Below are 25,502 nucleotides of genomic sequence, written 5' to 3'. Positions count from 1 at the left end.
AGACATGTGGTTCTAGGTTCGTTTATTTCTACGTGTCGTTGAGATGACTATTTATTTTCCCAAAAAAAGGAGTAGACTCCATAGGTTGATAAATTGGACTGTTTATCTTGCAAGAAACAAACTATTTTCATCATGTTAAGTTACTATACATTTTGTGGTTTTCAAAGAATATAAGTGAAGCATTGGAATGATGCTGTTTTACAAACTCTTGAATTGAGATGTTTCCTATACATATATGTTAGCTCTGCAATAAAAATGACAACTTCTTGAAAATCTTTCAGAAGTTTTGGGGTTAGAGGAGCAAAATTAGTGGGGAGAAGCCCTATCTACATTCTCAGGGTTCCTCGTCTACCAGATTCTTCTGTCCTAGAGCATCTTGAGATCCAACCATTGAGCTTTCTTCAGCACCTTGTTTGCTACGTAATACACCATTTCCTTCTAATTTAACAGCTTGATTTAATGCATAATCTTGTTTATCAGGATCTACTTCCTTCTGAATTATATCCAAAGAAGCTTGATCTTTCCGGTTCAGCACTGATAATTCATATTCTGTTGAAGTTGTTTCACGTGTCTCCTTGAAGTCAGAAACTCTCACCTTACAATATAAACACATCAGTTTCTTCTTATACAGGTTATTACAGCCATGCCAGTCACAAAGATTATGAAGAAAAAAATTCAAATTGGAGAAAAAGTGCATGATATGAGAAAGTTATCTTGAAATCTTGTTCCATGACGAAAATATTGGAGGTAAATGACATTTATGGACTCCCCCCCCCCCCCCCCCCGCCCTGAGATTTGGAATTTATCATGTCAAGGGTTACCTAATGAAAGACAAACAATAGCAAAGATCTTCCAACTACTTTCTTTGCCCAAAGATTTTCAGAATGCAACTGAGAAACATAGGGAGAAAAGTAACAACATTCGAAGTGAAAAATGCAAAGACTATGTGCTATATTCCAATTAGACATGAGGAGGGATACCATATGCCACTCTCAAAATTTGGGTTAGGACTAACTCTACCCAAAAGCTAGTTCAGAGGTAAGAATTGCTCTACCTTTTATAAAGACTTATCAACATACACCATACAATGCAAATAAATCCTAGGTGTTGAAGATATTACTTTTTATGCACTGCTGCAATTAGAACAACTTCTCTCCTATTTCCCAATATTCAATTAAATTCGGATAAATCTACATTTCAGCTCTCTCACACAAAACCAACCATAAACACTTATCCAAAGCCAAATCATTGTTTCGAAGTACCTGCATCGGTTTCATTTTATCTAATTCACGATTTTCTGATTGGTTGATTGCTTCTTCAGCTTGTATCTCCATGGAATCTCTTATAAGCTGGCTCAAAAATGCTACGTCATCAGACATTACTCCAAGGCCTTTCAGCAGCTTAGAACCCAGATGCAAGCTAGTCTGCAAGAAGAAACTTACTATTTAATTATAGTTTCCAATGAAATACTGAGCAATGGTTGTTGTAACCTCAAACAACCAAGAAAGAAATTATTGATGACCTCTGCATTTTCCAAAATGGCATCCGTTGCACCTGCTTTCTTCAACTCTAAAAGATTTTTGAGATCTCTAGCTCTAGCATAGATTGGGATCTGAGGAATTTCATCATAAAGTTAACAACGAAACCAAGACACGAGGACAGAAATAAAGGAAGGAAAAAATAAAATAAAATAAACAAATAGGTAAAAGTTTATAAGACAACTTCCCCCTAATACCCAACGAGTACAATTACAAATTACAATGCCCCATAAACCATTTTCTTCTCTTTATAACTGTGTGTGAGCAAAAGTGACGGTATGCTGTTTACAAGAAATTTCCAAATAGACATAAAATAATCTTGTAAGCTTCATGAGATAGAGCTATTGGGGTGAATTACCATTCATTTTATGAAACAAATTGAAATAGAGCTGGTCACATCATACTATCATAGTTTATATTCATCAGAAAAAACCCATTTATCTCTCCCTCTTATGCGTATACATGCTCTCATGCATAACAAGTTGAGATAAGAAGGGAGAGCTGAAAGTGAGGGTAAGGAAGGGCAAAAGATCATTACTGCAGGAAATGTCACTCGTAGCCTCTGAATAGCTTCAATTGTCTTCTTCTTCCCAGTGTACATAACCATAATAGCTTTTGGAGAATAGATACCAGCAGATTGAAGAACGGTTAGACGTGATCCATCCCCATAGAGAATAGGAAAACCAAGTTTTCTAGCTCCCTGCCCATCAGTTAATTATGGGAGATTCAGTTAAATGAATGGTGGATAAAAGAAATTTCAATATGAAGGGTAAGAAATGGCATGAAAGTGCTTTCATTGTCTTAATTAAACAAAGAAAAGGAAAAGCTAAGAACACAAAGATGGGTTGGTGAGCCAACTATCAATTGGAACTTTGACTTAACATCTCAAACTATACACAAATCTGTGTAGTTTTATTTATCTTTTAAAAAATAAAAAACTGGATAATGGATGAAAATATAAATCGAGAATTTGTCCATACAAAGAAGTGTCTTAATATTTCAAGCGTCATGAAAGGCATCAGAGAGATCTCAACCAAAATGGAGATATTCTAATCTAAACAGCAGAGTTCTACTTGAGAATTTTAAATAACTCATCGGAAAAGGAAAACAAAAATGTCCTATGCACATACTATAGCAGACAATAGCCATGAAAATGCTCAAGTACACTGACCTCTACTACTGTGGGGTCAAGATCAAATGCCACATAAGGCCATCCTGTTACATCACTATCTCCACCTGAAGCCAATGGGTTGGACAGGAAATTGGCAAGGACCTGTATACAAAGAACAAAAGGTAAAAATTCAGAAATCGAACCATAAATGACAGGTTTTACTATGTATTGATTGATCTACCTGACCCATTTGTCCAAATCCAAGGATAACAACAGGTTCACTAACATTGAAGTTAACCACCTCAGAAGCTTTTTGTTTCTGTAAAAAACTCAATACTCAGCTAACATAAACTTGCAGTAAAAATAAAAATCACATAGAAAAGACTGCCACAAGTATATTTTCAAGTAACATTCTTTTTTAAGCTAATAAAAAAATAAGTGAAAAGAAATTGATATATAAAATTCAGAGCATGAATTTGAGCCTAAGTGACCTACAAATAATACAGCAATTTTCTTTTTTTAATTTTGGGTTTTTAGTTACATTTCTTAGGCAAGACATTTTATTTCAAATACACCAGTAATCCGCCATGGCCATGAGTACTCACCATCACACAATCATTGTACGCATAAAACTTCCAAAATTATAAATATCAGAAAAAGTCATACATTCTCAATTTCTGATTTCTCGTCAATAAATTTAGCAGCTCTCCTTCCAGCTTCATTCAGAACTGGGGTTAATGCCATTGACAATACAACAACGATTATGAGCAGCTTGTTGAGCTCAAGTGGAAGTACCCCGAGCCTGCTTACAAGAAGCCACATTTTTTTATTATTAAAATCTATTGTAATTATTAGAAATTAGGGGGCCTATACTCAACCACAAAAGCTAGCTCAAGAGTTGAGGTTTGCACTACCCTTATAAAGCTTATCTTGGCTCTATCTCTAGCCAATGTGGGACTTCTAACACACCCCCTCACGTCCAGGATTGAACAGACTGGAACGTGGAATTAACAACGGGTGGCCCAATAATGGGAGGTCTCCACAACAAATGGATCTAGGATAGGCTCTGATACCATATTAGAAATTAGGGGGCCTATACTCAACCACAAAAGCTAGCTCAAGAGTTGAGGTTTGCACTACCCTTATAAAGCTTATCTTGGCTCTATCTCTAGCCAATGTGGGACTTCTAACAGTAATATTCTCACCCAAAGAGTATCAATGCATTAGGGTCAATGCTTACTTACCTATTTGCTAAAGAGAATACTACAAATCCAAACTCGCCTCCTTGGGATAGAAGAAATCCTATTCTTACACTTTCTTGTAAAGTAAGCCCAACACGAGGACCAATTGCAGTTATGATCAATGTCTTGATAGCAATTAAACCTCCCAAGAGTGCAAGTACATTTGGCCACTCTCGCAATAGGAGCTGCAACACAAAATGTAATAATAAATATATAGGTGTAAAAAGACTTCTATCTGTAGTTTCACACGGGGACCCAGGGTGGGTACATTTCCCAATTTGATGCAAAATGCAATCTGGTTAAGATATATGTTCGTCAATGCATGTATCAAACAAAATCGTAATACATAATACATAAATTCATGGTTGATGGGTTCCAGTTGCACGAAACTAGTAAATCATTTGGGTTGGGCATCATTCCCGCAGGGAATTTTTTTCTTAAAATTGAATAACGTGAAAACACTAGTCAAATTACTTTGGAATTATAAATTCAATTTGACTTTACCCGAAGTACACTTTCAGTATGTTGTATTTTACAAGAAGTGATCAATATCTTGGGCCACTACAATATCTAGTTTGGTGAATCTGATAATTAAACTTTGTAGGTCACACAGAACAGTCCCATTAACAAATAATGGTGGTTAGAAAGACAAAATGACGTCTATCACAAATGACAATCATACTTATTTACCTGCATGTCAACTGAAGTCCCCGTACTTACAAAAAATAATCCAAGCAGCAAGCCTCTAAATGGTCTTATGTCAGCTTCAATCTGGGTCCTGAAATTTGTTTCTGCTAAGATTGCCCCAGCTAAAAATGCTCCAAGCTGCATCATGACATTACATACAAGTGTCATGCAGATATTCAATTTAAGGATTCTCCACAGGACCACAATCCCATAACCAACCAAAAATTAAAACTCAATGCATTGGAAAATAGTCAACCGTATCACTAAAGCCCAAATGCTGTGTGACAAGTGAAGTCCCAGCAATAGTCAACAAGCAAAGAGCAACAAAAGCCTCTGAGCTCCTTGTATCTGCAACAATCTGAATTTCACCAACAGTTTACTGACTAGAGTCATATCAAAAAAGAGTTCGGGCACTTTTTTTCCGAACAAAATACCTTTTGTTAAATATATTCCATACAGACCTGAAAAACTCTACTGAGAATAAATTTTGCCCCAAGAGAAAGAAGACCCAATCCACCTAATGCCTTCAAACTTTCTTGAACAAGCATAGGCCAAACACTTTCCGCAGACATATTCTAGAATGAAAATAAGAAAGGACAGGGTGAACAATCAATACATAGCTAATAGCTTGATGTGATAGATCTGATTATTAAAACAACTAATTCAATTAATTATAGGAAATATAGTAGTCAAGCAAAATGACATAATTGTTATCCTTAAAATTACAGTAGCTGCAAAAGAATGTGAGAAGGGAAATTTTCAATAGTAGTTGCTGAAGTCAGATAGCCGCAAATAATACCTTATGATATTAGAAGTAAGAAATCTTACCATTTAAATGTAGAAAGCAAAAAAGAACAACTAGCACATTGTTGTAATATGATGTGCGCGGCTGTGCGCACACACCCACATACATGTAGGTATACATACAAAGAAGCTTTTTCTTAAATATAGAATTTTTCAGGGCAACTGAAGGGTTCTACATCTTCAACAATATGACTTTCCAGGATTTGGCGTGGAAGTTTCTCATCCCCTATGCATGTCTGATAGGTAACAGACATAATATAGAAGAAAAGTAGAATTGTATTACTATTTTGTGAATTATACTGATAGAACTGAGATGAATTCTCAGTTTAGCTTGAAGGAAATACAACTAAATGTAGAATACTCTCAGGCAATTCAGAGGTTGCCTCTACCACCCCAGTTCCTAAAAATGTTTCTGCCTACCCTTTCTCTCTCTTACTCTACGCTTATATCCTCACTCCCTTACTCATTCACACGCTTTTCCCTGAAAAAAAAATATGAATAATGCGGAAAAAAAAATTAATTACCAAAAAGGGGTAAAAAAATCGAATTTACAGGAATGGTGTGTTTTTTGCCAGCTGGGAGCTTGTGTGGCAAGGGGGTGGGATTCGCTCCACCCAACACGAATCCAAAGCACTGAATTCGCCCCACATAAAACGCATGCATATGGATTCGCCCTATATGAAACGAATTCCATGTGCTAGATTCAGTGAGATTCCTTCGTTTCCCAAGGTGGGATCTGATTCCTTGGCTTTGCAGTACATGACAGGGATGCGCTTGGTATGAGGCGAATCCTTTACAAACATCATTCGTTTTCTTTGAGGCGAATTTTCTCTGACGGATTGATGATGCCTTGCATGCGTTTTATGTGGGGCGAATTCAATGCTTTGGATTCGCGTTGGGTGGAGCGAATCTCACCCTCTTGCCACACAAGCTCCCAGCTGGCCAAAAACACACCATTCCTGTAAATACCATTTTTTTTACCCCTTTTTAGTAATTTTTATTTTTTTTTGCATTATTCATATTTTTTTTTCCTTTTCCCTTGCTGAAGATACTGCCAGCTCAGCCAGGCAGTTATCCTGAGTGGGGGACTTTGGTTATTCCCCTTTCTAACCCTCCTTACATAGACTTGGGTAATTCTAGACCTAATAATACTTGGTCCGCATCAATGTCGAGGACCGTCTACCCTAAGATCACCTCATTGCAGAGGCTCAGATACCATGTAAGAGGCTCAACTCAGCTCAGCTGTTAGAAGCTTATGATTGGTTTTATATCGAACAATGGACCAATCATTACCGTGTCAAGGATTGTACATTGCTATAGTTAAGGTCCTAAATTGACTAGAAATATGGCGAAAGTAGCACTAATAAAGGATGAGCGATCCTCACCATATGAGATCGCTTTTGTGGTTGAATAAGGTCCAACCAAATTCTAAGATGATATTAGAGGCTACAATCGATCCTTTATTAGGGTACCCGTGATGGGACAATTGCAAAAGTTCAGTTCAAGAATCAACCTGGACTGAGACTATTCCAAAAAAAATTAATAAAGCCAATTTGGCCCCACGACATTCTGAGAAAAATGTCCTACATTCTAGATGCCCATTCTGGGAGCGAGACTGTGAGGGTGCTCCCAGGAATATCAAGTCTACAACCTCCATAGATGTCAAACCGCAGGTGTGACAGGGGTATAATAAACTCCCACATTGACTAAATATATAGCCAAAGTAAAAAGGCAATCATCACCGTATGGATCGAGTTAGGCTCAATCGAAATTGAAAGAGTTACCATAACCATTATGTATATATATATATATATATATAGAGAGAGAGAGAGAGAGAGAGAGAGAGAGAGAGAGAGACAGGGAGAGAGAGAGAGAGAGAGAGAGAGAGAACTAGAAGAAATAAGATGTGTGGACTTTATTGGCCTTCCAACTTTTGTATTATATTCATATTGGGATGAGTATAAGTATAGTACAAGTCTTGTACATATAAGCCTAAAAGAATCTAATCATATCTTGAATAGATACGTTCATATACTAATACTGTGATACATATTCTGTCACTACTCTTTAAGCTACATGATAGAAGTTTATGAGTGAGTGACTCAGTCTCCACAAAACTGACAGTAATTAGTCCATGCTACAACTTTTCACGTACAGAGTGACAAATGGTAGTCATTAGATGTGTTTTACACACAAGATCAGCACATTTACTAAGCCCAAATTCATAGACCCAGATATTAATATATATTCTTTGTCCGACTTCAAACAGTTTAACTATCACCATCAAACAAAAAGTGCTTTTTGCATGTATCTCCAAGTTGTAGGTGGGCCATACAATAGTTGATAACTAGACAATATTAGCCATAATTCAAAGCATGATTTAGACTTCTAAACCTAAAAACTGTTACCCATCAGTTCATAAAGAAGCAATCAGAAAGGCAGTGTTAAATTAAGAAAAGAAAGCATGAGATACATGTTAGTATTATATATAGCTTACATCTCACCTGGCTCTCTAGAATTGGAAGTATGACCAAAAGAGGGATAACAGCCAAGTCCTGGAGGTAGCAAGCAGAAAAGGAACAATGTTAATTGCATCTAAGTTTTTCTTTACAGACATCATACTCATTGATCTACTAGGGTATATCAGAAGATATCAACAGGTAAACTAAAATATAAATAGCTTCTAGAAAGTACATTTTTCATACAAATAAGTGAATAACTACATACTTGAAGACTGAAGACAGTGTAAACAAGCAAGAGTGTAAGGCAAAAACCTGGAGAAGAAGTATTCCAAGAGTTGCTGAACCAAATCTTGTAGGAAGCTCACCTTTCTCTGCAAGAAGCTACAAATATATACATATGCTGGATAAGTTACATATTCCGCATTGACCGTCACATATCACAATGATTTCATGCACAAGATTGTTTGTGTTAGGAACTGGATATATTCAATGTAAAGCACAAGGTGGCTGAGTAATTGGAGAGACTCAGCCACTCTCCCTAGTTACCAGTTGAAATATTTGGTAATATTATTGATATGAAAAACTGTACAGGGATTCCTCTTCTTATAGAGGGAATTACATAATGTGATTGATCAAAGTCAAAGAAGGAAATCCTTGACTAAAGAGAGAATTAGGGAGAATGAATGAAAATAAGAAACTACCTAAAATAAACTAAGTACAAACAGGAAACAACATAATTATATACAAACAAAAATATAACTGCTAATTAAGAGCATTAAATGCTCTATTTCACAGTCTGTTGACACTCCCCCTCAAGCTGGCCTAAAGATATCCTCCATAGACAGCTTGCTAGTTATGTTGTCAAAGGATTTCTTGGGTAATCCTTTGGTTAGGATGTCTGCCGATTGCTCTGCAGTGGGAACATATGTAATACAAATCTGCCCACTTTCTATCTTCTCTCTGATGAAGTGTTTATCAACTTCGACATGCTTGGTCCTATCATGTAGGACCGGGTTGTGTGCAATAGATATTGCAGACTTGTTGTCACAATAAAGCTTTATTGGAGGAGAATTGAAAACCTTTAATTCCTGTAGAAGCTTTTCCACCCATAATGCCTCACAAATTCCATGAGCAACTGCTCTAAATTCAGCTTCTGCACTACTCCTTGCTACAACGGTTTGTTTTTTACTTCTCCAACTAACCAAGTTTCCTCCAACAAAGGTGCAATAGCCTGATGTTGATCTTCGGTCTGTCACACTCCCTGCCCAGTCTGCATCAGTGTAGGCTTCTACCTGAAGGTGCCCACGGTTTTTATAAAGAAGCCCCTTCCCAGGTGATCCCTTCAAGTATCTTAAGATTCTAAAAACTGCCTCCAAGTGTTCATGACCTGGTGCATGCATAAACTGGCTTACCATGCTTACAGCAAAGGCAATGTCTGGACGGGTGTGAGATAAGTATATTAGCCTTCCCACTAGTCGCTGATACCTTCCTTTGTCCACCATATTTTCTGTTTCAGCTGGTTGCAGCTTTAAGTTGGGCTCCATGGGTGTTTCTACAGCTTTGCATCCAAGTAATCCTGTTTCTTTTAAAAGATCCAGAATATACTTTCGCTGGTTCATAAAGATACCTTCCTTTGATCTTGCAAACTCAATTCCAAGGAAGTATTTCAATGGGCCAAGTTCCTTGATTTCAAAAACTTTAGCAAGTTTCTCCCTCAGATTTTTGAGTTCCAAGCTATCATCACCTGTCAGAATAATATCATCAACATATACAATCAAGATAGCAACCTTATTATCTGCTGAATGTTTATAGAACAATGTGTGATCAGCTTGGCTTTGGATATATCCAAGCCCTTTTACCACTGTTCCAAACCTCTCAAACCATGCTCTTGGAGATTGCTTCAGCCCATATAATGACTTCTTTAGTCTACACACCTTATTTCTTCCAAGTTCTTCTTCAAATCCGGGGGGAAGACTCATAAACACTTCTTCCTCTAACTCCCCATTCAGGAAAGCATTCTTTACATCCAATTGATGTAAAGGCCAGTTGTAACTTGCAGCAAGGGATATAAGAATCCGAACAGAGTTAAGTTTAGCAACTGGAGCAAACGTCTCTTGATAGTCTACTCCATAAGTTTGAGTGAACCCTTTTGCCACCAATCTCGCCTTGTACCTCTCTACACTTCCATCGGCCTTGCACTTAATGGTAAATACCCACTTACAACCCACCTGTTTTTTGTCACGTGGTAGGTCTGTTATTTCCCAAGTTTCATTCTTTTTCAGTGCACTCAACTCTTCTAAGACTGCTAAATTCCAATTGGGATCATCTAGTGCTTCCTCAATGTTTCTAGGCACAAACAGATCTGTTATTTTAGAGGTAAAAGCTTTGTGATTCGGTGAAAGATTTTGGTAGGAAACATATTGGGAAATGGGATGGTTTGTGCTAGATTTTTCTGATTTTTGGGTGCAGGTTCTGGTTCCTTTTCTAATAGCTATGGGTAATTCAATAGTAGAAGTGAAAATGTCAGTGTTACCTCGAATTTCTTGTGGTATTCTTACTTGGCCTTCTTCCGGGATTTCTGGTTGGCTTGGTGCAGAGATGATGGATTGGTCTTTGGTCCTTTTAGGATACTTCCGAGTATAAACATGGAACTCCTTTTTTGACTGTGGTATTTCTTTCTCTGTTTGGGCTCCACCTAAGTCTGGCATAAGATTTTCTTTAGAAATTTCAGAACTTGTTTCCACATGTTCTTCCTTGTTGCATTCATCAATAAAATTTGTATTCCCTGTGTCTACAATAGGAATGGGCAGCGGTTCATGCAAAAAATTGTCTTCACTCACATTATTATTCTCCCCCTGAAGGGATTTTTTTTGAAAAAAAGGTTGATGTTCAAGAAAGGTAACATCCATGCTAACACAAAGCTTCTTTGTGATAGGATTAAAGACTCTATATCCTTTTTGGTTTGGAGAATAACCAACAAAAATGCATTTTTCTGCCCTTGGGTCTAGTTTGGACCGAGATGTGGAAGGTTTATGCATAAAAACTGTACAACCAAACACCTTTAAAGGCATATCAGTATGTAATCGACATGCTGGAAAAATGGTTTTGAAATTTTCCAAAGGTGTGCGATAATTCAACACACGAGTGGGCATTCTATTTATAAGATAGGCTGCTGTTAGGACAGCATCTCCCCACAAATACTTTGGAACATTACTCTCAAACATAATGGCACGAGCTACTTCAAGGAGATGTTTATTTTTTCTTTCAGCGGTGCCATTTTGTTGAGGAGTATTTGGACATGTCGATTGATGCTGAATGCCTTTATTTTTCAGAAACTCATTGAGATTTTGATTGAAGTACTCAGTTCCATTATCACTCCTCAAAATGGAGATCTTTGTATCAAATTGAGTTTCTACCATTTGTGAAAAACTTTTAAATATATTAGGAACTTCAGATTTTTCATGCATAAGGTAGACCCAACACAACCGGGTGTGATCATCTATGAAGGTTACAAACCACCTTTTTCCAAATTGAGTTGTAATTTTTGAAGGCCCCCAAACATCACTATGGATTAAGTAAAAAGGTCTAGATGCATGATAAGGTTGAGAATAATAAGGAGCTCTTTGATTTTTTGCAAGAACACAACTTTCACATTCAAGAGAAGAACAATTAACATTTTTGAATAAATCTGGAAACAAATGCCTAAGATATTGAAAATTCGGGTGCCCTAGTCTGTTATGCCAGAGCATTATTTGGTCCCTAACAGAGGTGCAACTCATACCACAAAGACCCTGAGCTGCTTTATTTCTGAAAGTATCCTCAAAGTAGTAAAGTCCATCCTTCATCTTAGCACTGCCAATCATCTTCCCCGAAATCCGGTCCTGAAAAACACAATGAGTGTCAAAGAATGTCACACTGCAATTGGAATCTTTGCAGATTTTGCTAATAGAAAGAAGGTTGCAAGATAGTTTGGGCACATGTAAAACTTTTCCTAAGTCAATGTTATTGGATAAGGTAATCTTCCCCTTCCCTGCAATTGCGGAAAAAGAACCATCTGCAATTCTAATTTTTCCATTTCCAGAACAAGGAGAATAGGTTTTAAATAAAGGAGAAAGGCTAGTCATATGATCTGAAGCACCTGAATCAATGATCCATGGTGCATGAATATTTGAGGTGCAATTAAGGGAGCTAGGGGTAGAAAAATTACCTGTTTGTGCCACAGAACCACTAGGAGTACCAGATAAAAAATTAGAATTTAACAACCTTATGAGTTCCTCAACTTGTTCCTTTTTCAAGGAAGTCTTTTCTGCCTCATGAGCTGTAGGGAAAGATTTTTGATTTTTAGGACCTGACTTGCCACCCTTTAGATGTGCTGGCCTCCCAATAATTTTCCAGCAACTTTCCCGAGTATGACCGGGTCTGTTGCAGTGATCACACCAGCGGTTTGAGAAGTTCTTCTGGTTAGTAGAAGTCTTAAGGGCAACAGTTTCTACAGCAAGAGCATTGGTCTCAGAAGGAGGTGCATCCGTTTTGGTCTTTCCCATCATCACACTTCTGCGAGTTTCCTCTCTTCTAACTTCAGCAAAGACCTCACCCAATGAAGGTAAGGTTGCTCTCCCAATGATTCTGCCACGAACTTCATCTAGCTCTTCATTCAGACCAGCAAGAAACTGAAATATTCTACCTTCTTCCACGGTTTGTCGATGGTGTTTGGCATCCTCTGCAGAGTTCCACTTGTAAGTGTTGAAGAGATCTAGATCATGCCAAACTCGCTTCAAAGAGTGGAAGTATTTTGTCACGTTATTACCTCCCTGCCGAATTTCTCTGACTTTCAAGGTGAGTTCATAGATCTGAGATTTGTTCTCAAGATCTGAATACATTTCCGTGACACTATCCCATAGCTCTTTGGCTGTGGAATAACACATGTAATTGCTGCTAATGTCCTCCTCCATGGAGTTTACCAGCCATGTCATCACCATGGAGTTTTCAGCGTCCCAAACAGCATATTGTGGATCAGCAATATCTGGCATGGGTTTCTCACCAGTGAGATACCCAAGTTTTCCTCTGCCACGAATATACAACTGGACAGATTGGGACCACCGGAAATAGTTCGACCCATTGAGTCGAAAAGTGGTGATTTGGACAGAATGAGATTCACCGAACAGGACTCGCTGCTCCTGCCTTGGAGGCACAGAATGAGATTCGCCGAACAGGACTCGCTGCTCCTGCCTTGGAGGCTGCGAGACTTTGGGAACCACAATCTCCTCCGTATTCTGATCATCGCTGGCTGAGGAACTGTCAGCCATGGATGCAAATCAGATGCGCAGAGATCTTTGCTCTGATGCCAAGTTGAAATATTTGGTAATATTATTGATATGAAAAACTGTACAGGGATTCCTCTTCTTATAGAGGGAATTACATAATGTGATTGATCAAAGTCAAAGAAGGAAATCCTTGACTAAAGAGAGAATTAGGGAGAATGAATGAAAATAAGAAACTACCTAAAATAAACTAAGTACAAACAGGAAACAACATAATTATATACAAACAAAAATATAACTGCTAATTAAGAGCATTAAATGCTCTATTTCACAGTCTGTTGACATTACCAAACCCCAAATGATCCAAAAGATAACAATACTTACCCTAAACTTTCTATTTGTAGGCAACATGCCTCACTCTCTAACCCCCCACTAATTAACCAACTCTCACTAATTTAGTGTGTCTAACAGTTTGCACGAGAAGGTCTCAGGAGGTGGTTCTTCCCTCAACCACCCTCGTAGGGAAATGTTAGACATGTATGTGAGGCTTTGGTTCACTGATGCTTGGCTTGTTGCCTTCTTCTGTGAATTCTTCGTTCACCATTCCCTATTACTAAAGTCAGTTATAGGCAGAGCTGTTTGTAGAGCTGCAAGTTAGTTAGGATCTGTTTAGCAAATAACAACTGCTTGTGGCTTTTGTAAGAAGTCAAGCCCGTGCTATAAGCACAATCAGAATGAATAACACAGTTTTTCAGCTTCACATTTCTCTCTGTAAAGTCTCTCTGACCTAGACTTTTAATAACAAGAAGCAAATGGATACATGATGTGGAAAATGACAATCACAAATGAACAACGAACATATTGTAAAGGAGAGAAGAAGGATGCAAAGAATTCTAGCTACCAAACTAGTTATATTTGTTAGTATATTAAAACAATGACCAGAATCTTCTGCTGAGATAAAGATATCTATCATGTCATGTAAATAATTAATTTTTATTAGTCACGTGCATTCTTTCTTTTGATGTATTTTTAACGAATAAGAAGTTTCCTAGTTATTGGAAATTTGGAAGAAAAAAAAGTAATATAATTTCTTTTTATTGGTATGCAAAAATAAAAAGAGAAATATAAGTAAAATTATTATAGATACATCATGTTTTTTGTACAAACAAGGTGCTGGGATTAGCCTTGCTTATTTTCAAATTTCAAATGGGCATTCAAAATCACAAATACCTGTAGAACAAATGCAGAAGATGACAGAGAGAGAGCAGCACCAATCACTACAGCTTCGTCGATACTTCTGATGTTCACCTATGAATATGATTTCAAAATAAATAAAAGACTAAAATAATGAAGTTCTTCAAATACACACCAGAACTTAAAAGGTAACCTCGAAAGTGAAGCACCTTAAAGTAAATAATCCTATTTATTGATCATAGCAAACCAGTGGCCTACATTAAATTACTAGCATTATAAGGAACAGTAATTGAGCGACAAAAGTCTTAACTTTTCATTTTATGAATATATGGTTGTCATACTTAATCTATAAAGGAATGAAGTATCAAGTAGCATTATCATCTTACTTCCATAGTATATAAACTCATGAATGCATGTCATGAGACATGAGCCATTTAAAGACACTTCATATCTTGTGAGAGCGCTGAAGTAGATTAATGAAGTAAAGTGGCTAATGGTCAGGGTGACTGATAGCTGGATGCAAGTTTGTAAACCGGCTATATCACAAGCAGACAAGAAAAACAACAAAAAAAATCTTATCCCATTAAGTGGGTTACATCTCACAAAAGCTAAAAGCTTAACATTAATCCATGACCTCCAATTCCCCTATACCTGTTTACCCCCAAATGATACCCATAAAATTTCTCATTTGAAAGTGTTTGCAATTTGGGCCTCTGTCTCTCACCAGAATGATTGAAATTTATAATAATGAAAAACTACAAACATGAAACAAAGATAAAAATGTTAATATAGAGACCTCACCAGATCAGGCCTCGAGTGGAAAAGGAATTGCAAAATTTTTGTTCCAATAGCCCCATTTGTTGGAAGCTCAAAAGCAGTAAACGCTAAGGTAGATAGTACAACCTTCAAAAAGTGTTTAAATGAAATTAAAGTCAGGACAAGAAAAATGTTAGAATTAGTACTTTCCTTACAAGCTGTAGAAATTTTATATAGAATGAATAACTTAGATAATATATCAATGAAAAAAGGCAATCATTGAAGTTATGATCTTTCAACATAGAAGAGGTTACAGAATGAGTAAATTGAATGAAACAGCTTAAGAAATTCTCTCTGCATTCTCATTATCACTCCCAAAGCATAATACCTGAGCCAATCCCATTCCAAAGGCATATTTTGCAAGAGCTTTCAGACGTGCCAGTGAAAGTTCTAAGCCCATCTCAAACAGCTGAAAAGAAAGAAGCATTACCTTAGCATTTATACACCATGTTTATCAGAAATTTTGCTGAGGGTTGTTCCCATGACAAGCATATAGGTTATTCATACGTATACTTCCGAGTTTTAAAAGGTTCATCCAAAACCTCCAATCATAGTTTAATGTGCATGTTTTGCCTTACAACATATATAAATATGACAGCAGAAGTGCTATTGCTACGGTTGATTTCATGCAATTTACTGTTGGAACCTTCAATAGTAAAATAAATTAGGTTAATGACTGAATTTTGGGAGCTACATAGAAATTAAAAGCAACCAATACAGATGGAAATTAAGATTACAAGAACAAAGACAAATTCAACATTGGTTTGAAACAATTCTATTTGAAAATTTCAGAATTTGCAACACCAGAGTCCCAGAAAGAAAAATTCAGGGGAGATGCCTTCTCTGGTCAAGGGATATAAAACCATATTAAACAAAACTCTAAGACATTCTTCATGTACTCCATCCATCAGGCACCTGGTGAAAGGAAATAAATAAAATTCTGTTAGAGAGGCAATTCAAAATGGGATTTTAACACATGATGACGCAGGGCCAAGAATATGGAAGGTGTACTCTAGAAGGGGGCAGAAGGAATCTATTACTAACTAACAGAATGCACACCTGGCAGAGAGAGAAAGAGAGCAGAGGATTGTATTTAGATTTGTTATAAGAAGGTAGTTAGGGAGGGGTAGAGAGGTATCTCATTGGATAGCTTTTAAGTGTAATGGATAGGAAGCACTGAGCTTCCTATAAGGAGCTACGCTCTGGTCAGTAAAGGGATCCATTCCCCTTCTCTGTAATTCTCTAAATCTATCAATAAACAATCATCTTTCTCTTACTTTTAAATTCCCAGTTTGCTGTTTTCATTGTTGGGCAAATTGTTTCCTAACAATTTTGGTCCGACCTACCGGATACTTCTGCACCGGAACCAGTGGATGCCACCCAGGAAGACCAGGGTTGCAGTCACGCAGATGGAGGCCAAGATTGATGCGTTGGAGAGTGAGCTCGCCGCGATGCGCACCGCTTTGACGGCGGTGACGTCGGCGATGAAGGATCTACCCACGACGCTTGTGACGATGGTCGAAAGAGCGGTGGGGAAATCAGTCGCCATTGATGGGGATGACAGCGACAACAGACCAGATCGTGAAGTTGGGGGAAAAACCCCGGAATCAATAGGAGGAAAAGAGATGGAATCGGTCCGACCAACACTGAACGGTGAGGCTCTGAGTGAGTTCCGTCAATCAGTCAAGAAGGTGGAGCTTCCAATGTTCGACGGAAAAGATCCAGCGGGATGGATCTCACGCGCAGAGATCTATTTCAAGGTACAGGACACTTCCCCTGAGGTCAAGGTGAGCCTGGCTCAGTTGAGTATGGAGGGAGGAACCATACACTTCTACAATTCCTTGCTGGAAGCTGAGGAGGAGCTGACATGGGATCGACTCCGAGATGCGCTATTGGAGCGATATGGGGGCAACGACGACGGCGATGTCTATGAAAAAATTGTTAGGAAACAATTTGCCCAACAATGAAAACAGCAAACTGGGAATTTAAAAGTAAGAGAAAGATGATTGTTTATTGATAGATTTGGAGAATTACAGAGAAGGGGAATGGATCCCTTTACTGACCAGAGCGTAGCTCCTTATAGGAAGCTCAGTGCTTCCTATCCATTACACTTAAAAGCTATCCAATGAGATACCTCTCTACCCCTCCCTAACTACCTTCTTATAACAAATCTAAATACAATCCTCTGCTCTCTTTCTCTCTCTGCCAGGTGTGCATTCTGTTAGTTAGTAATAGATTCCTTCTGCCCCCTTCTAGAGTACACCTTCCATATTCTTGGCCCTGCGTCATCATGTGTTAAAATCCCATTTTGAATTGCCTCTCTAACAATGCCACCTCCTGAAGATTCAACCTTGTCCTCAAGGGTGAACCTTGGGAACTCACTTCGAATTGTTGTAACATCTTCCCATGTAGCTTCTTCTGGTGTTTTGCCCTGCCACTGTACTAGAACCTGTGGAACACTCTCTTCCTGACGCAGAATGTCACGATGAGCCAAAATTGACGCTGGTTGGATTGAAGGCAACTCTTCTCCGTCCAATTGCTCAGGCAATTCAGACTCCTCCGCATAACTACCAACAGCTCTCTTAAGCAAGGATATGTGGAAAACAGGATGAATACGTGCTCCCTCAGGTAATTTCAACCGGTAAGCCACCGCCCCCACACGAGCCACAATAGGATAAGGACCAAAGTATCGCGCAGCCAGCTTGGCATGAACACGATTCGCCATAGACAATTGACGGTGAGCTCGGAGTTTGACGAAAACCCACTCTCCAACTTCAAATTCTTGATGCTTGCGTTTTGCATTCGCCTGCGCGCGCATCCGCTCCTGAGCCACCAACAAATGTTGTTTTAATTGACGCAGCGCCTCATCTCTATCTTGCAAATCCCTTTCAACAGCCCCCACACGAGTTTCTCCCAGCACCCAACGCTTGATTCCCGGAGGCTTCCGACCATAAACTGCCTCAAACGGAGTTTGCTGTGTGGCAGAGTGGTATGAAGTATTAAACCAATACTCCGCCCAATGAAGCCACGAAGCCCAAGTCTTCGGTTGATCCGCCGCAAAACAACGCAGGTATGTTTCCAAGCAACGGTTAACAATCTCCGTCTGACCATCTGTCTCCGGATGATATGCTGAACTCATTTTCAGCTGAGTCCCCTGCAATCGGAACAATTCCTTCCAGAAATGGCTCACGAATAAAGGGTCACGATCACTTATGATTGACGAAGGAATCCCGTGTAAACGGATTACTTCCTTTGCAAAGATCTCAGCCACACTTCAAGCAGTATAAGGATGTTTCAATGCGATGAAGTGTGCATACTTTGTGAGGCGATCGACGACTACAAAGATTGCCTCGAACCCCCTGGATCTAGGTAAACCAGTAATGAAATCAAGGGATACATCTTCCCAAACACGCTCAGGAATTGGTAATGGCTGAAGAAGCCCTGCTGGAGAAGAAGCTAAATATTTATGGCGCTGGCACACATCACATGCTTTGACAAAGTCTTGGATTGTCTTCGTCATCCCCCTCCAATACAGATTTGCAGCAATTCGACGATAAGTGCGCAGAAATCCCGAATGCCCTCCCTGTGGAGAAGTGTGGAACTCCTCAAGCAACTTCGGAATCAAAGAAGAGGTATTGGAAATGACCACACGCCCCTGATACAAAAGTGTACCCTGATTCGCACGATACCCAGGATGAGAAAGAGGATCTTGAGCCACTTCACGCATAATTTGGCTCAATTTGGGATCACTTAGTACCTCGTCTTGAACTACCTTCTGTTCCTCCCACAGTGGATAAGACAACAATGGGCACAACTCCCCTGTTTCTTCTACTCGCGACAGAGCATCTGCGCCGCGATTCGTCTTCCCTGGTTTATAAACAATGTCAAAATTATAGCCCAGCAACTTCGCAGCCCAATTCTGTTGGTCCCCAGTAGCGATTTTCTGATGTAAGAATTCCTTAAGGCTCTTTTGATCCGTCGAAACCACAAATTTGCGACCCAACAAGTAAGGCCTCCAATGCTGAATTGCTAGAGCTACTGCCATTAGCTCTTTCTCATATGCGGACTTAGCAAGATTCCTGGGCCCTAAAGCTTTACTGAAATAAGCAATTGGATGCTGCCCCTGTAATAAAATTGCTCCAATTCCAACCCCAGACGCATCACACTCAAGACGGAATTCTTGAGTAAAGTCTGGCAGCGCTAATACAGGAGCAGTGGTGAGTCTTACCTTGAGTTCCTCGAAGGCTTATTGCGCCTGTTCTCCCCACTTGAATGCATCCTTCTTGGTGAGCTCCGTTAATGGCCTTGCTATCTTGCCGTAATTCTGGATAAATTTGCGATAATATCCTGTGAGTCCCAAGAAGCCACGCACTCCTTTTACATTCTTAGGGATTGGCCACGATTTCACACTGTCAATCTTGCCAGGATCCACCGCAACTCCTTCCTCTGAAATCAAATGGCCCAAATATTCCACCGATTTGGTCGCAAACTGACACTTCTTCTTGTTTGCTGTCAATTGGTGGTGCTGCAAAATTCCCAGAACTGTTTTCAGCTGCCTCATGTGCTCTTCCCAAGTCTTACTATAGACCAAAATGTCGTCGAAGAACACCAGCACCCCGCGCCTTAAGAGAGGACGGAATACCTCATTCATGAGGCTTTGGAATGTAGAAGGGGCATTCATCAACCCGAATGGCATGACCATGTACTCGTAATGTCCTTCATGGGTCCGGAAAGCTGTCTTGTGAATGTCCTCAGGTTTGAGCAAAACTTGGTGATACCCTGATTTTAAATCGAGCTTAGAGAAAAATACTGACCCATGGAGCTCATCGAGTAATTCTTCAATCACGGGTATGGGGAACTTGTCGGGCACGGTTACACGATTAAGAGCCCTGTAATCGACACACATTCGCCATGTTTGGTCCTTCTTTTTGACCAAAATTACAGGACTGGAATAGGCGCTTGTGCTCTGTCTTATAATCCCTGCTGCGAGCATCTCTCTAACTTGCTTCTCTATCTCGTTCTTCTGGTGATGAGGATAACGGTACGGCCTAACGTTCACAGGACCTTTCCCTTCCATGATCGTGATCCCATGTTCCCTGCCTCTTCCTGGAGGTAGACCTTGCTTCTCTTGAAACACTTCCTCAAAACTGTCCAAAAGATCATTCAATTCCTTTTTCTGCGACGAGGTAGTGTCTCCGGACAGCGGGTTGCCAAGCTTCTCCGAGTACCTGGTTCCCAGCAACCCAGGTGCCCTTTCACCCTTGGAAAAAATGCTTTGCAACGCCTCAATCTGCTCTTTCCCATTACTCATCCCCTGTAATGTGACCCACTTCTTATTGCTCCAAAAACTCAGAACTTGTGTTTCCCAATTCACTATCGTGTCTCCCAAGGTCTTGAGCCATTCAATTCCCAGCACAATATCTGGCCCTCCCAAATCGAACAATTGCGGAGCACATTGAAGTTGATAGCCCCCAAAATCAATTTCCAAACCAGCACAGCGCCCTCGAGCTTGAGATTTGAACCCATCTCCTAGCTTCACGGTCATTCTCGGCGTGTCAACTACCTCCCAACCAAGCCTCTGTACCAAATAGCAATCCACAAAATTGTGGGTTGCTCCGCTATCCACAAGCACCACCACGGGGACACCATTAATTGTACCACTAAGCTTCAGAGTTCGCGGAATCCCTCCATTTTTCATGCCAAATTCACACAAACTCATTAAGCTAAGCTCACCCTCCTGGATTTCTTCTTCTTCCTGAAGTTCCATTGCCAAGATTTTACTCTCATCAATCTCATCCTCTTCATCCTCCAGAATTAGCAGCCTCAAGTGTTTGTCGGGGCAAACGTGATTTGGGTGATATGGCCCTCCACATTTGAAGCACAGCCCTTTTTGCCTCCGCTCCATCAGTTGGGGATAAGACAAGTGATTGAACCCACGGTCCCTAGATCCAACCCGACGAGCCTCTCCTCCTGTTTTTGTCTGCTCTCCACGGGAATTTGGATTGGGTTTGCCCGTGTTTTGGCCCACATCTTTGTTTCCTCTAACCCAGACCCAATCAGCCCCATTACCCTTAGATGCTCCACTATACCCGGGTCTGGGCCCAATTCCCCCAAACCGGGTTGCTCTCACTTGGCCCATTCCTCCTTCTCCCCTCACTTCCTTCTCCACCGCCCTCGTCACTACCAACAGCTTCGCCCGATTGATTCCTCCCATAGCTACCAAGCTCCGTACCTTCCCCCTTATTTCTTCCTTCAACCCGTGCAGAAAATAACCCTGATATTGTTTCTCCGGGAGTTTGGGAATTTGGGCAGTAAGATACTCAAAATCCGTGCTGCACTCCTCCACGGTGCCACGTTGCCGGAGCTCCGAAAGTTGCTCATAGACATCGCCGTCGCCGTTGCCCCCATATCGCTCCAATAGCGCATCTCGGAGTCGATCCCATGTCAGCTCCTCCTCAGCTTCCAGCAAGGAATTGTAGAAGTGTATGGTTCCTCCCTCCATACTCAACTGAGCCAGGCTCACCTTGACCTCAGGGGAAGTGTCCTGTACCTTGAAATAGATCTCTGCGCGTGAGATCCATCCCGCTGGATCTTTTCCGTCGAACATTGGAAGCTCCACCTTCTTGACTGATTGACGGAACTCATTCAGAGCCTCACCGTTCAGTGTTGGTCGGACCGATTCCATCTCTTTTCCTCCTATTGATTCCGGGGTTTTTCCCCCAACTTCACGATCTGGTCTGTTGTCGCTGTCATCCCCATCAATGGCGACTGATTTCCCCACCGCTCTTTCGACCATCGTCACAAGCGTCGTGGGTAGATCCTTCATCGCCGACGTCACCGCCGTCAAAGCGGTGCGCATCGCGGCGAGCTCACTCTCCAACGCATCAATCTTGGCCTCCATCTGCGTGACTGCAACCCTGGTCTTCCTGGGTGGCATCCACTGGTTCCGGTGCAGAAGTATCCGGCAGGTCGGACCAAAATTGTTAGGAAACAATTTGCCCAACAATGAAAACAGCAAACTGGGAATTTAAAAGTAAGAGAAAGATGATTGTTTATTGATAGATTTGGAGAATTACAGAGAAGGGGAATGGATCCCTTTACTGACCAGAGCGTAGCTCCTTATAGGAAGCTCAGTGCTTCCTATCCATTACACTTAAAAGCTATCCAATGAGATACCTCTCTACCCCTCCCTAACTACCTTCTTATAACAAATCTAAATACAATCCTCTGCTCTCTTTCTCTCTCTGCCAGGTGTGCATTCTGTTAGTTAGTAATAGATTCCTTCTGCCCCCTTCTAGAGTACACCTTCCATATTCTTGGCCCTGCGTCATCATGTGTTAAAATCCCATTTTGAATTGCCTCTCTAACAAATTCTAACTATAGAGTATATCAGTATAGTATCCTTCTAAAGGGAGGAACCAGAAAAAATAACTAGCGGGGGCGAATATTTAATACATGTTCAGTAAAACCAATAATGACTCATTTTTATAATTAATAATTGGATAACAACATTTTCCTTTACGCAACTTCTTTACTGACATATAAAAAATAAAAATGTATAAATTGGTTGAGTGACTTTCTTTTGTAAGAGTGTAACCTTTTTCTTTCTTGTTTGGGGGGAAACTACCTCCATTACAGTAGATATATTAAACAGATTTTATTCTTTTGGGAGGCGAATGCCCCTTTCTCTTGTAACCTGGGTCCGTCCCTGCTTCTAATATCTCTTTATAAACAGATGAAAACACAGAATAGTAAATGATAAGAACTAGATATTGATTTCAGTCTGGACTACTAGTTCTTATGAAGTAGAGAATAACATGGTAAAATATGTGAGGTATATGTTTCATAGTTCCAAATTCCAATGATACATACATTTGACGGTGACAACCAAATTCAAAATATAAATTAATAAATAAAGAGTAGCAGGCGTCTTCACTGAGATTTATCTTACCAAGAAAAGGATCCCCCATTCAGACAAAGCTTTAACATCTGTGATGTTTCTAATTAAACCAAACTGATTGAGTACCACCCCAGCACAGAAGAAACCAAGTATCTGAAAATACAGCCATCAAATTTATTTCAATTACAGATACAAAAATGAATGGATAAAACTGAATCAAATTCTACCATTATGTGAATGAGATCCAACATGCATGTCTATACTATGAAATTGGAAATAATCTTTCACAGCTCAAAATAAATCTAAACTAATTTCTGCATGGAAACCACAAATTTGAAATTTCAATTAACTACAGATTTAGACATCTTCAATTCACAGAACTGTAATGTCAACTTCAAAGAATAGTAAAATTCACTTCATAATTTGTTTATTAAAGACAATGATGACAATGAGTATTCATTTAATCTGATGGGAATTAGTTCATTAAAACAAAAAAAAACTCCGGAGCAGAGTTTGTAAATATAACATGAAGATTAAAACTTCTAATTAGTTATTTTGGAGTATAAGTACATCTAAATGACATTCGGTAATAGGTATGGGGTTTGCTGTAAATTGAAGTATCTCCAATCTGTAGCTATTCAAATTATAAACTTCAGTTGAGAATCTTTCCCATCTCTTGATGCCTATGTCTGTATCAAATATCATTTACTTGAACAATTCCTTAGTGCATGTGTGCGTAACAGGTTTCCTGAAGTAAGCTTAAGTTTTTCCAGACGAGCGATATATTTCCCTCTCAGTTTTATGCATTGAAATTTATGAACTTACACTTGCGTCAGTCCAACCTGTTTTCCCAACAATCTTTTATTCCATTTGAACAATTCAAACTAACACAGGAATTTACCCCAAGTTAACACAGCATTATGTGATTACGACTACAACTTTTGAGATATAAGATTATCATAAATGTAACAGCATAATTATAAAAAATAAATCAAAAAAGTTAAACACCAAAATCTTCTTACAGGACTTGCTTTAATTGACTTGAATGTGGGCACAATTACGACAGTCACAGCCAAGAAAGTGAGAGTGTCCAATCCCAAATCATTGATGACTTCAACAGCATCAGCAACATCATATGCTACATTCGCCTTTAGTCGCTCCCATCGTACCGGCCTATACTTAGGGAAATGGAATCCTTTCCAACCAGAAAATGGAGGAAGACTGAGAGGCTTCCTTTCAATGAAACTTCCTGACACAGTAGGCCTATGAAACACCCCATGACGAGCACCGTGTGATAGTAGTGACAATTGCTTGTCAACTGAATAAAGCATGAACATAGAACTTCTAGCACGAGAATAACCCGGACTCTTTTGTTTGGTTAAGTCATATCCCTGCAAGGAAATAGTTCAGAACAAGCCACAACTATTTGAATATGAATCAGATTATGCAACAAGCTAAAGGAAGGGGTTAAGGGACAATCATTATTTTTTTGGTATGCACCAAGCTATCCCCACAGCCGACAACCATGAACCATGAGACTAATCTTCTCAAGTCCCTGAGGTCATATTAAGTGGTAGGCCTCTCCCGAAAAATCATTCTTCATACACACTAGACACTACCCAGGATCGAACCCTCACCCTAAATGTTTAAGGAGTCCAACTATCTACCAGTTGTGCTCTGACTTGTTGGTAAGGGACAATCATTATAATGTTTGTTTCACTCAATATAATTATAAATTGCAGTACATTGAACAACAACTTCAAAGATTAAGTCAAATGATGTAATCTATCAAATCCCATTTCAGCATAAAAAAACCACAAACCAACTCAACAAACGATAGTAGAAACGAGAGGTTGTTACCTTAAAGCTTTGACAAGAAGCTAAGGATTCCAACATAGTGGTAGTAGTGCTCCTCAATTGGTCATGAAACAAGAAAACCCAATTTGGGGAAGTTCATTTGTTGTTTCTGGCAATAGACACCCAATTTAGAATTGAAATTAAGAGATAAAAACAATATGAAAATAGAGGAGGATAAATGAACACGTACACGTAGGAAATGAGGTGTGAAACATTGGAAAAACCTGTGCAGTAAACGAAACGAAAGCTAAGTTGAAAAATGAATGGATTTTGATTTTGAATGGATAATATAAGGTTGGAGTTGGAATATTAAACGAAGCATAATAATAATATTAATATAATGTGTCTGTGAATGAATGCTTGGCCACACCACAAGTCATCAGTCATCACCGATGTGGTACTCGTGGATCAGAAACAATGCAGAGATTCGGAGAGGGACGTAATATCCACGTGGCCATTGCGTGCCTGCTTTTATTCTCAGTTCCATCATATCCAAAAATATCCAAAAATGAAAGCTGTAACAACTTGTAACCTATCTGAGAAAAACAAATCACATGATACACTTAAATAGAGAGCTGGATTTGCCACTTCAACCATTAGATTTCACACCCCCTATTTTCGGATTTTCAAG

At 39.5% G+C, this 25,502-nt stretch overlaps 1 protein-coding gene across 3 annotated transcripts; it reads right to left on the bottom strand.

Moving 5' to 3' along the window:
- Window positions 1-85: 85 nt before the first annotated feature.
- LOC130710805 (K(+) efflux antiporter 3, chloroplastic) lies at window positions 86-25,214 on the bottom strand. 3 transcript variants are annotated; one of them, XM_057560172.1, is made up of 20 exons: window positions 25,062-25,214; window positions 24,875-24,980; window positions 24,037-24,405; window positions 23,066-23,167; window positions 15,443-15,523; window positions 15,100-15,201; window positions 14,335-14,412; window positions 8,162-8,224; window positions 7,886-7,942; window positions 5,039-5,152; window positions 4,834-4,935; window positions 4,581-4,715; window positions 3,894-4,075; window positions 3,316-3,451; window positions 2,891-2,968; window positions 2,710-2,811; window positions 2,077-2,238; window positions 1,523-1,612; window positions 1,263-1,424; window positions 86-595 (listed from the first exon to the last, which is right to left on the bottom strand). In XM_057560172.1, exons 2-20 carry the CDS (start codon window positions 24,908-24,910, stop codon window positions 335-337), a joined length of 2,412 nt encoding a protein of 803 aa, XP_057416155.1. In that variant the 5' UTR covers window positions 24,911-24,980; window positions 25,062-25,214; the 3' UTR covers window positions 86-334. The 3 variants fall into 3 exon arrangements, with proteins under 3 accessions (XP_057416155.1, XP_057416156.1, XP_057416154.1); XM_057560173.1 differs by lacking the exon at window positions 15,443-15,523; XM_057560171.1 differs by lacking the exons at window positions 86-595; window positions 1,263-1,424; window positions 1,523-1,612; ... (13 more) ...; window positions 24,875-24,980; window positions 25,062-25,214 and adding an exon at window positions 16,102-22,436 and having other exon boundaries at window positions 24,037-24,073.
- Between the last annotated feature and the right edge of the window lie 288 nt (window positions 25,215-25,502).

Source organism: Lotus japonicus, chromosome 4 (assembly GCF_012489685.1).
Source record: "Lotus japonicus ecotype B-129 chromosome 4, LjGifu_v1.2".
Lineage (NCBI taxonomy): Eukaryota > Viridiplantae > Streptophyta > Magnoliopsida > Fabales > Fabaceae > Lotus > Lotus japonicus.
The sequence above is the reverse complement of the archived record's forward strand: the minus strand, read 5'-3'. Positions and strand labels throughout refer to the sequence as shown.